This window comes from Schistocerca nitens, chromosome 1 (assembly GCF_023898315.1).
Source record: "Schistocerca nitens isolate TAMUIC-IGC-003100 chromosome 1, iqSchNite1.1, whole genome shotgun sequence".
Lineage (NCBI taxonomy): Eukaryota > Metazoa > Arthropoda > Insecta > Orthoptera > Acrididae > Schistocerca > Schistocerca nitens.
The window spans coordinates 1,177,414,301-1,177,434,615 of record NC_064614.1 but is presented as its reverse complement, the minus strand read 5'-3'; the positions used below and the strand labels follow the sequence as shown (position 1 = coordinate 1,177,434,615).

Sequence of the window (20,315 nt, the reverse complement as noted above, 5' to 3'; positions counted from 1 at the left end):
GAAATGGGAGATATGATACTGCGTAAAGAGTTTGACAGAGCACTGAGAGACCTGAGTCGAAACAAGACCCCCGGAGTAGACAACATTCCATTAGAACTACTGACGGCCTTGGGAGAGCCAGTCCTGACAAAACTCTACCATCTGGTGAGCAAGATGTATGAGACAGGCGAAATTCCCTCAGACTTCAAGAAGAATATAATAATTCCAATCCCAAAGAAAGCAGGTGTTGACAGATGTGAAAATTACCGAACTATCAGTTTAATAAGTCACAGCTGCAAAATACTAACGCGAATTCTTTACAGACGAATGGAAAAACTAGTAGAAGCCGACCTCGGGGAAGATCAGTTTGGATTCCGTAGAAATGTTGGAACACGTGAGACAATACTGACCCTACGACTTATCTTAGAAGCTAGATTAAGGAAAGGCAAACCTACATTTCTAGCATTTGTAGACTTAGAGAAAGCTTTTGACAATGTTGATTGGAATACTCTCTTTCAAAATTTGAAGGTGGCAGGGGTAAAATACAGCGAGCGAAAGGCTATTTACAATTTGTACAGAAAGCAGATGGCAGTTATAAGAGTCGAGGGGTATGAAAGGGAAGCAGTGGTTGGGAAGGGAGTGAGACAGGGCTGTAGCCTATCCCCGATGTTATTCAATCTGTATATTGAGCAAGCAATAAAGGAAACAAAAGAAAAGTTCGGAGTAGGTATTAAAATCCATGGAGAAGAAATAAAAACTTTGAGGTTCGCCAATGACATTGTAATTCTGTCAGAGACAGCAAAGGACTTGGAAGAGCAGCTGAACGGAATGGACAGTGTCTTGAAAGGAGGGTACAAGATGAACATAAATAAAAGCAAAACGAGGATAATGGAATGTAGTCGAATTAAGTCGCGTGATGCTGAGGGAATTAGATTAGGAAATAAGACACTTACAGTAGTAAAGGAGTTTTGCTATTTGGGGAGCAAAATAACTGATGATGGTCGAAGTAGAGAGGATATAAAATGTAGACTGGCAATGGCAAGGAAAGTGTTTCTGAAGAAGAAAAATTTGTTAACATCGAGTATAGATATAAATGTCAGGAAGCGCTTCTGAAAGTATTTGTATGGAGTGTAGCCATGTATGGAAGTGAAACGTGGACGATAAATAGTTTAGACAAGAAGAGAACAGAAGCTTTCGAAATGTGGTGCTACAGAAGAATGCTGAAGATTACATGGGTAGATCACATAACTAATGAGGAAGTATTGAATAGGATTGGGGAGAAGAGAAGTTTGTGGCACAACTTGACTACAAGAAGGGATCGGTTGGTAGGACATGTTCTGAGACATCGAGGGATCACCAATTTAGTATTGGAGGGCAGCGTGGAGGGTAAAAATCGTAGAGGGAGACCAAGATATGAATACACTAAGCAGATTCAGAAGGATGTAGGCTGCAGTAGGTACTGGGAGATGAAGAAGCTTGCACAGGATAGGGTAGCATGGAGAGCTGCATCAAACCAGTCTCAGGACTGAAGACCACAACAACAACAACAACAACAGCTTTGTTTACTTCTTTTACTAAAGAACGTGTTTCATTTGAAGTTTTATTGAATAGTTTGTAGATATTTTCCGATTTATTATTGACATCAGTTGCATTGTTTCCTGGTTTCCATAATTCTTCTGGTCTCAAAGTTACACTTTCCCACATCTCACAGCCTCTTCCATGATCTTAACTTTGAGTTTCTCCCATAAGAAAATGAGGATTGGGGATGGGGAACATAGGTAAGGACTTTCTGTGCAACAGAAGCATCATTCTCCTGGAATGAAACATAAAAATTAGAGGACGATTTCTTTTATGAGTTTTTGAAGTCATTGTTTCTATAGCAGAGTCAGCGAAAGGAGATTCCTGGCAGCTGGCAGCCAGTTGCTGGCTTTCAACGGAACTGTAAATGGCTGTAGGCCAAGCAATAGTCATCTACAGAGCTGTGAGAACACAGGCATTGTATAGAGACATACAAAATTGTGTTAAGTGATTGAGGTAGACACATGAGGCAACTACGCTACACCCACTGCAAGTAGCAGGGACCATCTTTTATTGTTTCTACTACAGAACTTCACATGATCTCGAATCAAACAAAGCAGTTTGATTTCTATACTCCCACAGACAATATGACGATGTAACAAATTGATATCAAATCAACATATAAATGTACTTTGCTATTATACAATGCACAATAAATTGATTAGCTTGAATCAACATAGAATAATTAAAAACCAATAGGTAAATTTTTTATTTGCCTGGAAATGGTGTTGATTGATTCTGGTAATATATAATTACCTAAAGTATTTTAAAAATTGTTCACACAGCATATTTGTTATACATAAGTATTTCCTTTCATTGGGTTAAAACATTATCAGTGGTCTGGAATCAAATATACCATATTTACAATTTTGGGTTAGTTGCTGATTTAAAAAATTTTCATAAACAATAGTAATGTAACATTTAGTCACATTTGACATCATATTTCCTGAAGTGCTGCAAGTGAATGTGAAAATAAGCAAGAGAGATCAGTATCAAAGACAGTAATACGTGAAAAATGTTTATGCAAAGTGGTACTTCTGAATGTACACACACCACAGAAGGGGGAGGAAAGGGGGGGGGGGGAAATCACACTTCAGGTCTGTTTTTAGGTCTTTAAGCAAACCAAAATTGTAAAGATGTCTGCACAATAATGTTACAACCTGTCAAAAATTGTGAACTATGTGTGAATTTCTTTCAATGAATACATCTGCTGCATTTTCTTTTTTTGCAATATGTTTCTCACAAGATAAATTTTCTGCTACTTAAGTTCATATACAGATACTTTCTTTTTATAAAATCGTTTACTAGCTAAAAGTGACATTGAAGTTTGAGTTCTTATACTACATCTATAGTTATGTACATTGAAAAATATTTTACTTACAATACGTAAATACACGAAATCTTCATGCTAATGCCATCTTTGCTATGACTGTTTAATGTCTGTCACAATTAACATTCTCATTATTATCACAATTAATATTCTCATTATCATCAAATTTCCTTTCTGTTGAGGAAGCTCATACATGGTAATTACATTCTGGATACAGGAACAGTTCAACATAACTTTTACCACGACACAGAAATAAAACAGTATGTGTAAAATCTGTCCCATGCAGTTTTGGTACTCCTCATAATTTACAACAAAAGAACAATGTAATATCACTTTCATTGGTACAAAGACCGGTCCTTCAGCAAACCCCAGTAAAATTACACCTTTGTCCAAAACATGGGAAGTCTTATTTCTGAAAATAAAAACATTGTTAAGCACTGCAGCAATTGCAAATATTGAAAATGAGAAAATACTAGGATACAATGGCAAACGAATACGGAAACGTTGTTACTATAAGAAATAGCAAACACAAAACCTTCCATATTTACAAACAGCCTGTGAGCCTCCAAAAAAACAAAGAATTATCTCAATGTAAAGGTATTTAAAGATGATGATGACTTTCAAGAAGCTTTGTGATGATGGGAAGTAACCAAGGTATATACTAAACATACATCAAGTTGTTCAAAAATAGAATACTCAAGAAACATTTTCTGTGCTTTGTGTGTTTACTTTCCAGATACACGAGTATGACAACAGCTTCATTTATCCTTGCTTAATCTTTAAATAGCACTTTCTTGCCATATTGATCAATTGTGGGTACCTACACCTCTCTCTTATCCACTTCCTCCCAACCATAATACCTGGTACTACTTCCAGTAAGAAAACTGGAACTCAAGTAAAAGCTGATGAAGAGGAACCCAAGTGCTGGATTTTAGAAAATGTAGGAAGTGAGCCTTAGGAGGAAATGGTGGTAAATGGTTTGAAAGTTGTGTGTTTTACTTAAGTAATATTCTCTTTTTATAGATCTATGAGTTAGTTTGTGTGCTTAATTTCCTTAGTGATGTATTTTTCTTTTACCCACTGTCAAATGAATCTTATATCCTCAGTTTCCAAATTACAAAGTTTTCATTACCATGTTGTTGTTATAATGAGAAACTTTGAGTACAGTATAACAGAGATGCCAGTTCACCACTCACATTTAAGATAAGATGCTGAAAGGGGTACCAGGCAAGTAAATAAAATAGTGATAACTGTTAGGCAGCCATTCATGCCATCATTTTAGGTAAGATTCCTCACAAGATGTGCTAATCATATTGCAACTAAATGGTAAAAGTAACCAAAACCATTGCTTATGAATACACAGTATGAAGGTAGTCATGGATGATACAATCTATGCATATTATAAATTAAAGTCCCTGCCACGTTTTTCTGTCTGTACGTAAAGGCTAATCTCACGAACAATGGTAGGGATTTTTTATAACATGGCAGCAAATGTAAAAGTATGAAGTGGAAAAAAAATTGATGATAAAAAGAAAGCCTGTCTAAAAAGGAAGGAGAAAATTACTAAACTGGGGAGACACACATCAAATTTGCAGTTTGTAAGGATTTCGAGTCAATGCCGCAGCAAAGCACATCGAAACTAGTGCAAGAAAATGAGAATTCTGTAGACAAATGGACTAAAGCTATGAACAAAAACAATATTCATAAAGTAGTAAATAGTGTGAAAGTTGCAGATCCTGTACAAAAAAATACTTCTGCATGAGAACTGTGATCATGCAGTTAAGAGCTCTGAAAGAAAAGTTGAAAGAAAAAGAATGTGATACAGAATTGGGAAGACACTTTTCCTGTACCAAAAAATACCAGATGCAGAAACATGACAGGTTTAAACATAAACAAGGAAATCTGAATTCAAAATGGGTACAGTGTTTTGCGTAATTTGTGTGGTGATTCAGAAAACTGTGGAAAGAGACACTTGCTACACAATATTCCAAAGACATTAACCATGAAAAATAGAAAAATATCTAACATGACAATGACACTAAAAATTAGTTTTCACAATGTGGTTTCATATACATGACAATAGTTACAGAAAAGCTGCGTAACACATCTACAGAGTATAGAGCATGGTAAAAGCTGGTGCGAAATTTAGATTTGTTGAAAACTGAAAACCTGTGTGGGGGCCTACAAGAAAGTGACTGCATACTAATTATGGGTGATGAGAGTGATGTTTACAGAATGAAGCACTGGAAGTGGGAATAACACAGACATGGACAAATTAAGACATGGAAATGTGATTCTATCATTTCACACAGAAATGACTAATGGAAAAAATTTGTGTGAATGAAGAAATCAGGAAAACGAATGGTTTGTTTCATAAATTTACTAAATTCTATCCAAATGTGTCACTCAAATAAATTGCTCTTTATGATATTTTTCACAACATGGACTTCATTTTAATAATGCAAGAAAAGTTAACTTTAGTGTTCAGTTTATGAAAAAAAAATAAATAAATAAAATAAACAAACTTCACATTAAGCATAAGCTACCTGCTTATGTCATCTGTCAGAGTTGTATCTAGATGTATCATAAGTCCCATATCACTCCAACTGCACACACCCCATAATATTACAGAACCTCCACCAGCTTGAACTGTCCCCTGCTGACATCCAGGATCCATGGTTTTATAAGGTTGTCCCCATATCTGTACACATCCATCTGCTCAATTCAATTTGAAATGAGACTCGTCCGACCAGACATCATATTTCCAGCCATCAACAGTCCCATGTCGGATTTGACAGGCGCAGAGCTTTGTGAGGTCTAAAGTTTTGTGTGGTGCTGTCTCAAAGGTACACAAGTGGGCCTTCAAAAGCCCATATCGATGATGTTTCATTGAATGGTTCGCACAATGACACTTGCTGATGGCCCAGCATTGAAATCTGCAGCAATCTGCAGAAGGGTTGCACTTCTGTCACACTGAACCATTCTCTTCAGTTGTTGGTCTCATTCTTGCAGGATCTTTTTCTGATCACAGCGATGTCGGACATTTGATGTTTTACCAGATTTCTGATATTCACAGTCCACTCGTGAAATGGTCATACAGGGAAATCCCCACTTCATCGCTACCTCTGAGATGTTGTGTCCCATCGCTCATGCGCTGATTACAACACCACGTTCAAACTCACTTAAATCTTGATAACCTTCAGTTTAAAATGGAGTGTAGAAAGGAATAGCTACTGTGAATAAATGCCGAGGTGGAAGGAATTAGCATAAATTGAGGCCAAGTATGTGCTGAGAAGAAGGATATGTTGTATTGCTAGTTCCCAAATGCGGAGTTATCAGAAACTGGTGTCTGCGGGAAGAATCCTTATGGTACATGTGGTGAAATAGGCACCGAGGTCATGACTGTCATGTTGTACAGCATGCTCTGCAGTAGGACATTGTGTGTTGCTTATACACTCCCTCTGCCTATGCCCATACATCCTGGCAGGATGAACGGGCATAGGCAGAGGGTGTATGTGGGCAACACACAATATCCTCTTCCTTCCCCTTTAACTCTTATGCCAGAAGAACAACAGAAGAACAAGACACTGGCAGTGAAAACCTGTAAAAGTTAAATCCTTATGTGTATGTGTGTGTGTGTGTGTGTGTGTGTGTGTGTGTGTGTGTGTGTGTGTGTTTTACCTTGTCGTCACTTTGTAAGTAGATATTTAATTTATCCATTTATATTATATTATATTATATTATCAATAAAACAAATTTTCAGTATTATTCAATAACCTTTGATGCACTGAAAACATAACAAAATTTTGTCTGGTACAAACTGTTGGCATATGGACAGATGTAGACAATTTTGCAGCCTTTCATCATTCAGGTTTTTCCATGTAATCTTAACTTATTTAGTTCCATAATTGAGAAAAGTCTTTCACACACGTATACTGACGGAAATATTGTTATACATTTGCAACCTCATTACGGAGATGTGAAAACTGTTCCCAACAGAAAGAATGTAAAACTCCTGGACAGTTTTAAGATTGAGGGGGTGGGGGTGGGGGGTGGGGGGGGGGGGGTGGGGGGGGGGAGGTGTTAGTTCCAACTGCATATGCTCAAAAACAAAAGCACAGGTGTAAGATTTGTAGTATCCTCAATATGTTTGGAAAAGTATCCTTGTAATTCTTTGAATACCATGATGAATTCTTCAAAATTTGCATTTTGCTTAATGCTGGCTCTTAGGGAAATGGATGGAATTTTTTTGTCAGAATTTGTCCCTTACACAATGCAATTTTCTTTTAAATGAATCCTGATCACATCAGAAATAAGTTGTTTCTCACCTTGAAACATGTTACTGTGGGCAGTCAAGTCCACTTAAAATGCGACGTCTGCACTCCATTCCGGACCTTCTAAATCTTCATTCCTGGTTTCCTTTTTTTGTTCATAAATTCAACAATAGCAGGATTTAAATTGAAAAATCCTTCCAGCCAAGCTCCTGGACTTAACGAACACACTTTGCAGTAATATGCAAGACATTTTCAGAAAGAAAGTGTACTATGATCACAACAGGCTGTGGTTTTTTGTTTTTTTGAGGGTTTCCAACACCAAGTGGTAGAGGGAGATCCCCTGACCAGAGGAAGTGTCACAGGAAACCGGTAGTACATAAATTCATGTAATAGTGTCCAGTTGTGTGAAAGATGTTGGTCAGAAATCCCATGAAGTGCAAGTCATGTGGTGTGATTTGATTCCTACTCAAAGGAGGAATAACAACTACTCAGGTCTTTCCTTTTTTAATGAAAAAAAGTGGTTTACAGTGAAGATGTTATTAACAGACTGAGAGCATTTAAGTGGTGTAGTGAGTCTAGTGGAGGCAGAACAAATGTTCATGATGTACAGAGGACGGGAAGACCATCCATTTTGACCGATGTGTTGGTGCAAAAAATTAAGTGAACTGTGTATGAAGACTGCCAATCAAAAGTAGATGAAATTTCTGTGATGTTTCCACAACTCTCCAAAATTCTCTTATACGAGACACTCACAGAAACACCAGGGTACTGGAGGAGTCCCAAAACAGCTGATAGTGCAGCACAAGAAAAACAGGGACAGTAGCAAAGAAAAGTTTCTTGAGCGACTTGAATTGGAAGGTGAGGATTTTCTGAAGTCTATTATGACTGGAGATCAAACATGGGTGGCTCATTACCAGCCTGAGACAAAAAGGCAGTAGTCACATCAATTCTCCATCTGCCAAAATAATTCAAATCCACAATTTCAGGAAAAATAAATCATTATCTCTGTGTTTTGGGACCAAAAAGGCATAATTTTGGTTGAATTTCTGCCTCATTGGCAGACCGTCAATGTACAATGATGTTGTAAGAGCCTACAAACATTGAAAAGGAGCATTTAAAACAAAAGGAGGGGAATGTTGATGAGAGGAATGTGCTTTTTGCATCGCAAAGCCAGTCCTCGCAGCCTTAGTCACCAAGGCGCTCTTGCACTCATTTGGTTGGGAAGTTTTGAACCCCCTCCTCCCATGCCCAGTCCACTGCAACTGTCAGGGATCTTCTGATCCCAGCTCTACTATAGTTCCAATGAATCTTGCTTCCTTTCCTTAGACACACGAACAACTAGGAATTACAGATGGTGACTTCTGTTTCCTTTCCAGAATAGAAAAAGACTGCTTAGAGCAGTAGTCTGAACTCACAAACAGAAATTAAGACATGAACATTGCTCACAATACGAAACACGAGAATGACCTACTCACTTTACCAGATATTGTGTACACATAAGGAGGCATTTCCCAGTCAACACAGATGTGTAACAAGTAAAGGATTGCAAAGGGTGTGTACACAATTTGTCCCTTTCACTTTCATCTGGAAGGTATGAATCTTCTCTGTCAGTATCTTCTATTTGTGGCCCTGGATTTCTAAATAAAATATCCAAAATCTAGGACTGTCAGCTTGCTGCATGCCATTTCTATCTTTATAAACACCTATGAGCAAACTACAAGGGGTTCACTCCTTTCACTTCCCTCTGCAACAAAACAAGAATACCTGCACATTACATGACAAAAGTTTTTCCGCAACACACTAAGTGACCTTCAGGCGGCAGGTACATGTTTGCCCGCTGGAAATACAGGTATCGTCATGAATGCTAGTGTGGGCAGGTGCAGATGCTTTAAGTGTTTAAGTTTACCATTCACCTGACAATGGTCCTAAGGCAATTTTGAAAATACTACGCAGTGTGTAAGTCAAGATTAGGTGGCTGTGGCTGTCGTGCAGGTAGAGCATTTGACTTCAGGCCTGTAGATCCCACGTTCAATTCTGTGTACGGATGGTGATTCATCCTTATTCTAGTCTTTCCAGGAAGGTCCCAGATGAATTCATCCTGTTACAAATGAGCACTGGGTTTCTTTCCTAGGAGTAAAAGGTGGCTGGGTGATGGGGTTGCCAGCTTCTCCCTCCTAGTGCCATAACAAAAAGAAGGGCTGCATTCTGCTTGCAGTCAGGCCAACAGGCCAGTCATGGGTTTGCACCACTGACGAAGGTTAGCAGTTGCAAAATTCACAACTAATCCTACACAATTTGTATAATAGAATCAACAGCTGTACTAGAACTTTTATAAACAGTGCTACTGCTATAGATTATATTGTCACCAATCTACAGGCAGATAGCTACACAGTACCAGTAACTAAAACTTATTTGTGCAATCATAGAGAGCAAGTAATCTCCATGGAATAAAATTTGAAACCTAGGAAGAACTGTATTAAATTCCAATGAATTTATGATAGATAACAAGTACCTTCAACCACAATCTGGCTAACGAAGGCTAGATATAAATCCAATGTGGCAAAAGCAGTGTAACCAGTTTTTGCTTCTTCATAACCAGTTAGTGTATACACATAAGGAGGCATTCCCCACACAACACAATGTTTTGAGTGAAAGGCTTACAGAACCAGTAAATTTAAAACTAATTGCTTACATTATAAATAGTTCTATAAATAATATAAAAATATCTTCAACAAAGGCATAAAATGCGCAAAGAAAATTGCTATCGAGCTGGTCATTATCAACCCAGTGAACAAATGCATAAACATTGTGCATGATAGTAAATTCAGAAACATGACTAGCAACATTAAAAAACAATAGCCTTGAAGAAATCAAATGGAACAATTCATCATAAAATAACTCAGAAACCATAGTCAAAACACTTTCTTATTTCTTTACAAACATATTCAAAAATCTAATGCAGGATAAGTCAACTCTAAAATGTGCTATAAATATTTTATTAGAGAAAAGATGTCCACTATGAAATTTCATATTATGCCTATTTCCAACAAGTGAGGAAGAAGTGACAAGAATCATAGATAACTTGAAAAAACCAACACCCAGGACATCCATGGTATCTCAGTTGACATTATCAAGTTGTCATCTAAGTTTAGATTAATAAAGCCATCACAGAAGGACCATATAATGAGGGTTTAAAAACTACCTGGGTGCAGCTACTGTACAAAACAGGTGACTCTATAGAACAAGAAAACATCAGCCCTGACAAGTACTGTATCAGTAATATAAAAGTATCTTTGAACATATTCTGTATAATAGACTAATAAATGTATTTACATGCCCAACCTGAATCCTCCCCACAAAGAAAAAATAATTGGACTACTTAGGCAAAACACAAACTTGTTGACTTGTACAAACAATTGACAGGGAAGACTCAACAACTAGTGTATTCTGTGCACAATCAAATGGTTTTTGATTTAGTTAATTTCTTCCATAAAAGTCAAAAGTAGAAATATTACATGAGGAGAGTAATAAATACTCCTCAGACATGAGAAGATCCTAAATGGTGTGCTGTATGGAAGTGTTCTAGGGCCATTACTTTTCTTAGTGCATATTAATGCCCTTCCTGATGAAAGCTATCCTATTTGCAGAGGATACAAATATTTTAATTAAGGGGCTAGATCTGAAAGAAGCTACAAAGGAAGCTGAAGACATTAAATAATTGGTTTATAAACAATAAACCAATATTAAATTTAGAACAAAATTAAGTTACTGCTAAAAACCAATGAGCACAAACTTCAGCAACTACCATGTGTAAAATTTCTGGGTCTCTAAATTAACATGGTCAGAGCACATGTCAGTAGCACAGGTAGTAAATTAAACTCAGTCTGCTATGCATTACAGAAGTTAACCAGGAGATACTTCAATAAGAAAAAAGAAATTGTTGGAAACAGAACATTTCAACACGACAAGTCATCATGTAGCATACAGGTGGACGTAACTGCCACTTACACAATATCAGCCATAGAAAGAACATTAATGACTGTACAGCACAAACATTGGAGAAAAAGGCACTTCACTCTGTAAATCAATTTTCTGGTCACTGGAAGGTAAAACAAAAGGTATAATAAATGCAAAACCAAGAAAACAGAAGGAACTGTTAGTGTGCTCTGATAAACAATGTGTAATCAAATATATGGGAAACAGTTATAAACTGTAACGAAAGTTCGTTCATTATGCTGTAATCTATTTTATACAAACACAGCTTACACTGTGTACATGTCAGGGTATGACCAAAATGTTAATGCCTATGTGCTGTGATGCAATACATCAAATGGATCAACATACAGGGTGGCAGGAAAGTTACTGGACAGTTGGTTAAAAGAAAACAAAAGTAACAGCAAGACATAGTACAGTAGGAAGTTTAAACCCATTAAGTTGTTATTACCAAATGGTCATAAGTACACTTTGTCAAATTGGTATACAGTGCAATGACAAACACAACAAACAGAATAATCAAACCAATGAATTGTTGAAAGAGACGTGTTTACAACGTAATTTCCGAATTGTCATAATTTTAACAAAAGACGAAAGGATTTTTGCTAAAAACATTTTACAAAAGGCTGCCTGCAGTTTGTTAATGAATGGGGAAGACACTTTAGATTAAAACCACCACCTACACAAACAGTGTATGACAATGGAGATAGATTTGAAGAACATGGATTTGTTATGGATGCACCAAAATCTGGCCACCCAACAACTGTCACAACTGAGGAAAATGAATTGTGGGTATGTTTTGCTGTGACCCAAAGTTCGCAAAATCAACCAGACGATTAGCAACTGAGCTGCATTTATCATGAAGGTCAGTGCAAAGAATGTTACACAAACAGAAGTGTAAGGTTTACAACATGGGTTACTTGAAGATGATCCAAATCGTCATCTTCAGTTTTATGAATTGATGCTTGACCAACAGAAATATGATCTTAAACTGTTTATTAAAATTTTGTGGTCTGATGAGGACAATTTTAAGTTAAGCGGACAAGTTAACAGATACAACTGCACTCACTAGTATACTGACAATCAAAATCTTTTGTTAGAACAATCGCTAAATCAACCTGGTATGAGTGTTTGGGGGGCAATATCATCATCTGGCATACATGGACCATATATTTTTTTGAAGGAACAGAGACAGCAGATAACTATTTGTATATGCTTCAGAATTACATAGTACCAGAATTTATGAGGTGAGCAAAAACTTTCAAGAAATTTATTTTCAACACAGTGGTGCTCCATCACATTATGCCACTGCCACCCATGATTAATTAAACGAAACTTTCCAAATAAAAGTCATTGGTTGAAGGGCAAATATTGACATGCCTCCATGTTCACCAGATACCATGCCCATGGATTTTTTCCTAGGGGGAAAGGACTCTGTGTATTCTTAAAGGCCTCAAACCATTGCTGAACTAAAAGACTACATACAGGATGCACTTCATGATTTGGACAGTGATACCACACTATGCAATAGAGTATGTAACAGTGTTTCAAAAAGACTTCAAAAATGTATTAATAAAGATGGAAAACAGGTTGAACATAAAAAATAATTGTAAGTATTCACTGTATTTGTAATGAAACATAAATTCAATCTTTTGTTTAAGTCAGTGCTCAGTGACTTTTGCGTCAACCTATATTAAAAAAATAAAAATATGTAAACAGTTTCTTTTCCTGCCATTTTGAACATTTTTCTTTCATATTATAGATGCAGATTATATTTGCTGCATTTCAAATTGTAAAAAGTGTTTTTTTTTTAACATCTGTATATTTCATTTTATACTCTCAGTTATGCACTTAAAGTAATGTAACAGCTATGGTTCTATTTTATTGTATTTAAAATGGGTGATGGCATACTGCTGGCTTTTTTTAAATGCATTTGCAATTACTAATGATCAATTATAAATGTTAACTTTCTAATATCCCATAAATGTCAGAGGTCCCTCTCATCATTAATGTCCCTGCTTCCTACTTTCTCCATTTTTAAAATTATATATTTACAAATCTGGCAAAAAACACAAAAAAAATGTTTGTTTCATAAACAACTCACCTTACTTCTCAAAATAGCGTCCTTTGAGAGATGTACACTTGGTCCAGTGATTCTCCAGCTTTTTCATCCCATCACAAAAATACATTTTGAGGAACCTACAAACAGTTATTGATTGCAACTAGCACTTCCTCATTTAATGCAAGTTTCTTTCCGGCAACCAAAAGTTTCAAGTCAGGGAACAAGAAAAAGTCACTTGGGGCTAAATCTGATGTACAGGCTGCATGAGGAACCAAACTCAAAGCCCAATTCATGCACTTTTGCCACTGTTATCACTTATGTGTGGGATGGTGCATTATACCCATAAAGGAGCACTTCTTTTTGTGCCAACCTTGGTCTCCCTCCAGCCACTACAAGTTTTCAATGATCTGACAGTAAAGCATTACAGAGCCCAGTTAAGGTTCTGCCTTTTCCAAGTAATCTATGAGGATTATTTCTAGGAATCCCAAAAAACAGTGGCCATCACTTTACCAACTGACAACTGGTCTCTGGCTTCTTCAGTGCACTTTCACCATCCTTTTGTCCATTGTTTTGATTGCTGTTCTAGCTCTGGTGAGTAGTACCAGATCCAGGTTTCATCAACAGTCACAAATCAGAACAAAGTCTTGCAGATTACCACTGAACATTGCCAGGCATTGCACTGAAATGTTGTGCTGCATGTGCTTCTGGTCGACTGAAAGCAATTATGGCACCCACCTCACATGTGGCTTCTTCACAGCCAATGCTCCATGAAGGATATTGTGCACCCCCTCAGGTGAGATGCCTACAGTCTCAGCAATCTCACAAATTCTTGTATTAGCATATAGTGGATTTTATCAGTGGTTTCCTTTGTGGTGAAGACAACTGAACAGCCGGAGTGTGCTTTGTCTTTGGTGCTTGTACGACCATGTTTAAACTCATTAATTCAAAAGTAAATCATGTTCAATGATGGTGCAGAGTCCATGTGAACATCTAATTCTGTTTTGATTTGATTTGTGCAGCAGTCCAATCCATCAAATGAAGATGTCTCATAACAGCACGAAACTCCGTTTCCTCCAATTACAATCAACACGCTGACCAATTAAAACAGCTTTACACAATCCTTTGAATAATCAAGAAGGCACAACAAAAATGTTCCATTCTTTCATGGAAATTTACCAGACTTATCAAATCACACTCTTCTTGATTTTGCTACGACACATACATTAAATATTTTGGTGGCAATTTACATACTGAGCTATTTTCAGATGTGCCTCTTTCCTATGTTCAAATTCCAGTAGCTTGTGATTGCAGTTATTGTCTTGTTGGCACAAATTTGGCCCTTTTTTTAACGATCATTTGTTCATATATGGACTCTAAATTTGAATACTTAGTTTTTGATAAGTATCTGTAATATAATGATCATTCCCGATGTCATAGGCATTAATTTAACACCAAATATCAATGAAATTGTTTTCCTGGTGCAGTTGGCCAAGCAAATGACAAGATACCCAGTATAGACTTCCACAGTTATGTACTTCCTTGTTGAAATTCAATCATTCTAAAATCCTGTATTTTATCCTACATTTCAGTGACACAGATCACAAGTGAAGTTAAATAAAATTATTTTAGCAATAAGCAAGTATTTTACCATTTAGAGCCAATAATGTATGTTGTGTTGAATATGGGGGGGGGGGGGGGGAATAGTTGTCCTCCTGAATTCTTATTATTTCTCCTTAGTTCCTGGTGCTGTGTAAAAGACTTCCTGAATGTGTCCCTTCTTCTAGTAGCCTTTTCTTCCATACAATTCACTATCAAATTGTTTGCATGTGTGCCTTTTTGTTAAAATATGCCCAAAATGGAGATTAATTAGATGTGACAGGCATTTCAAAAACAGTCAGTCAATTTTTACTAATCCTTCTGTGCTGAAACCTTTTAAGAAGGAAGGTGTATTCATCACTGCTGGGTATCTTGAAAGACAGTGACATGAAACACTATTTCAGTTAAGGTTTGCATGTAACGCAACTGGTCCTTAAATATTTTAGAATTGTATCATCCACAGGTACTTTCACAACATGTAAGCAATGGTTATGATTACTTTTACCATTGCATACACAATTTGGTTGCAAATCTTCTTATAAGTTTCTTGTTTAAAGTGATAGCATAACATTTATCACTATTTTATTTTTATGCCTACCGGCAATTCGACACACTATCTTAAATGTGAGTGATGATGTGTCATATATCTGAAATGTGAGTATGATCTGTCATCTCAGTTACACTGCACTCAAAACTTCTCATTAGCACAAAAACTAAACATGGAAGTTAACTCCATGGACAAGTAAACAAGAAAACATTCCTTCAGTCAAACATATGACACTCATGCCATTTACCAGCATCCCATCCTAATGCTCACTTCCCATATTCTCGACATTCCAACACTGATGTTTCTGTTCCCCACCTTCTGCTCAAGTTCCATTTTTAAATTAGAAGTAGATCCAATCACCTATTTAACAATATATAACCAGAGTACATCTATGATTAAGGACGCAATAAAGTTATACTTACCTCTCATATTTAACTGTGTGCACTGACTAAGCCTGCAAAAGAAAAGATTATATTAATCTGTTGGCATTAACAGAGCACTTGTAGCATAATTTGGAAATATGCCCACTAATGCTTGGGTGCATATGAGAACTGGTCAGTGGTAATTTTATCTACAGTAGAAAGTATGTATTGATTCGTCCTGAAGGATATGTTATTTATTTATTTATTTATTTATTGTCACAAACTATGAGGGGTGTACAAAAAGAAACAAGTCAGAAGCATAATTACAGAAACCAGTACCTGTATGTTAGAAGTATTGACCCTGGCTGTTGAGACACTTGTCTCATTGTGACACAAGGCGGTGAATGGCTGTCTCATAAAATTCCCGGGGCTATGTTCTTCTTTGACCAAGATGCCCCCTTCTGATTCACTTCCTGCAGCACGGGACAACAGTGAATGCCCAGCATTACTCACAAACCTTGACCCTTAACATTGCAGCCCCGGGAATTTTATGAGACACCCATTCACTGTCTTGTGTCACAGTGGGACAAGTGTCTCAACAGTCAGGGTTAATACTTCTAACATACAGGTACTGGTTTCTGTAATTACGCCTACAGCTCGTTTCTTTTTGAAAGCCCCTTATATAATTCAGACTATAGATTTATATCTAAAAACAAAGATGATGTGACTTACCAAACGAAAGCACTGGCATGTCGATAGACACACAAACAAACACAAACATAGACACAAAATTCAAACTTTCGCAACCAACAGTTGCTTCGTCAGGAAAGAGGGAAGGAGACGGAAAGACGAAAGGTTGTGAGTTTTAAGGGAGAGGGTAAGGAGTCATTCCAGTCCCGGGAGCGGAAAGACTTACCTTAGGGGGGGGGGGGGGGGGGGGGAGGACAGGTATACACTCACTCACACACACACACACACACACACACACACATATCCATCCGCACATACACAGACACAAGCGAAAGCTTGAATTTTGTGTGTATGTTTGTGTTTGTTTGTGTGTCTATCGACATGCCAGCGCTTTCGTTTGGTAAGTCACATCATCTTTGATTTTAGATATATTTTTCTCTCGTGGAATGTTTCCCTCTGTTATATTCAGACTATAGATTTAGTTTTTTTACACAATCCTCCTGCTCATAACCTATATTAGATATGCAGTATATATATATATATAGAACACCAAATTGGACATAAACAACCACACTTAGTTGTAGGGGATAATATATCAAACAGCACAGCGTATACACATGCTACATTACTACAACTGGTGTGTACATCTCTGCATTATCTATAAAAGAATGCAATCTCACATCTACTTATGGGCACACAGGCTAGCAAAGTTAAATGACTGAATTAGTCATAAATTAAATTTATGCTTGTGGCAGAGGAACAAAATGATAAAAAGAGGAACAGAATGATAAAAAGCCAACTGAAGGAACCACCACCTGCATAATTAAAAATTAAGGTACCAGGAAATGTGGACTGGTTACAAGACAAGCTAAATGAGCAAGCTGTGTGTACATTGATTAAAACATGTTACCTACTGTAACCAAGATTTTTATGGTATGTCCAGTTTAAATTTTTCATAGCTATATTACTAAGCGACTATTCTGGTCTCTCTCTCTCTCTCTCTCTCTCTCTCTCTCTCTCTCTCTGTGTGTGTGTGTGTGTGTGTGTGTGTGTGTGTGTGTGTGTGGTGGGGGAAGTGGTAGGGGCTTACCTGCATGACTATTTTCGAGCAACGATGTCTCTAGGTCACTGTCCACATCACTGTCCAAAATCACATGTGACACACATCCAGTTACGCCCGCTGTAATAGAATAATTGAACACTTTCACTTAACGATTTTAATTGGAACATCAGATAAAACTGTCAGAGGTCCAAAAAGTGGTGACAGCAATGGAGTAAGTGACAGCTGATGAAGGGAATAGTCAGTGTATTTAAGTTCTTCCAATGAAATAAGTTGGAAGGGCAGGGGGGGGGGGGGCAGCAGACACAGTGTACAGCCCAAGCTCAAATGCAATGGAAATGACTGTCAGAAGGCAGTAAATTATAATCCCTCTTAAATATTATAATCTTTAGGTATGCTTTGTTTTCTTTTGCCGTCATGAAAGGTATTTAGAGGGCTTAAAATGTTTAGTGAAATTTTTCAGTCTTATAAATATTTATTTCTTAATTATAGTCTTTTAGAACACACTAACACTTCATGTTTATAAAGGCAATTGTAACAATTTTCTAGACATTTAAGGTCAAATGGTTTTAAATATACCACATTCTTTTTTTCTACAAGCTGGTATTGAGTATACACACTGCAACTTGTGAAACCATATTGAACAACTGGAAGTATTAAAAAAGCTGATGAATTTATGTTAGCAGGGAATACATGACCATGTTATTACACCATAAATGTAAGACTTATTGCTTCATTTGAAAGCAACAGAAACTATCAATTTGTGAATTCAGCTATTTCTAGAAATTGTATCCACCCTACATTTGTTCTCTTCTTTATTGAATGTTTTACCGGTATTCCACAATGCACTTGTTAACTAATGAAAATTAATTTACTAATGTATCATGTATGTTTATTCTGACAACCTATTGACACTTACTTGTATCATGTTCAGTGTCTTCCTGCTGTGTTGTACGGCTTTCTGTGCTGTCTTTAACATTCATGGTTCCAGATGCTGAAGGGAAAAAAAAAGAGTAACATATTCATGTAACAAATGTCATTCAAAAAGTTTTCTGCAGTACTTCATTCACAATAATCAAATTGTTTGTAACCTGAAATCATATCAAGAGATGCAGATTGAGCATATATGATGAAACAGCTAAGCAGGCCACGGGAGGGGGAGGTGGGGGGGTTGTTTTGGGGAAGGAGACCAGACAGCGAGGTCATCGGTCTCATCGGATTAGGGAAGGAGGGGGAAGGAAGGCGGCCGTGCTCTTTGAAAGGAACCATCCCGACATTTGCCTGGAGCGATTTAGGGAAATCACGGAAAACCTAAATCAAGATGGTCGGACGCGGGATTGAACCGTCGTCCTCTCGAATGCAAGTCCAGTGTTTAACCACTGTGTCACCTCGCTCAGTGCTAAGCAGGCAACCCAAAATATAAACAGAGCAAGTAAATATTTCTTGGTGCAGCCTTCATAAAGTTTGATGGCAAATTTTCAAATGTACCCAAGTAATTTTTAACATAAATGGACCTTTAACTTTTCTCTGTGCCATTGGAAAGAACAAACAAAGAGAATTTCAACAACATAACATTGTAAAGATCACGGGACAAATGACCACTACTAGTTGGCGGGGGCCAACTCGGCGTGTGTTGAAGTGGGCTCAATACCCACTTGCGGCACTCTGGGTTCTTTTTGGTGGTTTCAGAGATGGGTGTGATGTGGGAAGCTGCAGACAAAGAATTGGTGAACATAAACAGTTCATTATTAACCCATTAATATTAAGCAGCAATTGTAACATGTCCTTGACTCTGGTGTAGTTTGGTGTTCTGATATTTCCAATTGGCACAGTGTGAATCACAGACATAGCGTTTAGCTAGTGCGGTACAAGTGCTGCATGGGAGGTGGCACCGAGTTGCCGGTGGTGGCCATCAGCAAAATGCTGCTTTGCTCTGGGCACGGGGCAGCCAGTGATGCCTTCTCATTTGTGGAAGGTTGCGACGTTGCCTAGACTCTAACCCTGGACTGAAGGCTGGAGAACTGCTGTGGACACCTGGTGGAAGATACAATGGTTAGTGGTCTCATAAAGGTAGCGGCAGAGTGTTGGCTATCAGGGCCTGGGCAGTAAGACAGTGGTCCTCATATCGCGGTCTGGCGACAGCAGTGACATTGTTATGGCGTTAACTCCAAGGATGCACCAGTAGAACTCCTGGTGACGACTGACATGACAGGTGCCAGGTGCAGCCTGGTAGTACTAATCATAACCTACTTGACCAGGCTAGGGTTTAAATGCAGCTCTTTGGCACTGAAAAAGATGGAAGGAGTATCACTGCCACATTCCTTTGTGGTGTTTAACCTCCTAGCTAGCACAGAAGCTTCCCAAAAGTCAGTCAGTCTCTCAGACCCAGCTATTGCTGGATGGCAGTACTTTGAATCACAGAAATGGTTGGTGTCTTAACAAGGGTGCAACATCAGCAGATAAATGATGGTGCTCGGGATACACCTCTGGATCCTGCTGTGTTCTATGCTGCTACAACATGTAAAGAACTTGATTAAATTGTAACAAGATAACAATGCCACAAACCAGTACCCGCCATCAGTAGAAGAGGTCCCACAAACATGTGTCCTAATGTAACAAATGTAAGCAAAACCAAAACTAGAGTATGGTTTTTGTTTTTATTATCATGTTTGGCATATCAAGTGCTCATAATGTTGACGTTGGGCATCACTAAAGATGCTACAAAGCAATTCCATACAAATAGCACTGCACGTTGAATTTCATTAGGACCTATCACAGCACAGGACAGTGTTATGTGCCATTTTGTACCTGTTGGAGTCAGCCTTTTTTTTTTATCTTATTTAA

At 37.6% G+C, this 20,315-nt stretch overlaps 1 protein-coding gene across 5 annotated transcripts in view; it reads right to left on the bottom strand.

Annotated features, from left to right (window-relative positions):
- Positions 1 to 2,106: 2,106 nt before the first annotated feature.
- Positions 2,107 to 20,315, bottom strand: part of LOC126200319 (SPRY domain-containing SOCS box protein 3) — a 73,675-nt gene continuing 55,466 nt past the window's right edge. The window contains exons 6-9 of one of the 5 annotated variants that reach the window (XM_049936700.1): positions 18,391 to 18,465; positions 17,502 to 17,591; positions 15,782 to 15,813; positions 2,107 to 3,299 (exon numbers count right to left, since the gene is read on the bottom strand). In XM_049936700.1, the coding sequence (XP_049792657.1) occupies positions 15,791 to 15,813; positions 17,502 to 17,591; positions 18,391 to 18,465 (188 nt within the window). In that variant the 3' untranslated portion in view covers positions 2,107 to 3,299; positions 15,782 to 15,790. Of the gene's footprint in view, positions 3,300 to 15,781; positions 15,814 to 17,501; positions 17,592 to 18,390; positions 18,466 to 20,315 lie in introns of those variants that run through there. The other 4 variants (XM_049936699.1, XM_049936698.1, XR_007540183.1 and 1 more) reach the window with 4 other exon arrangements.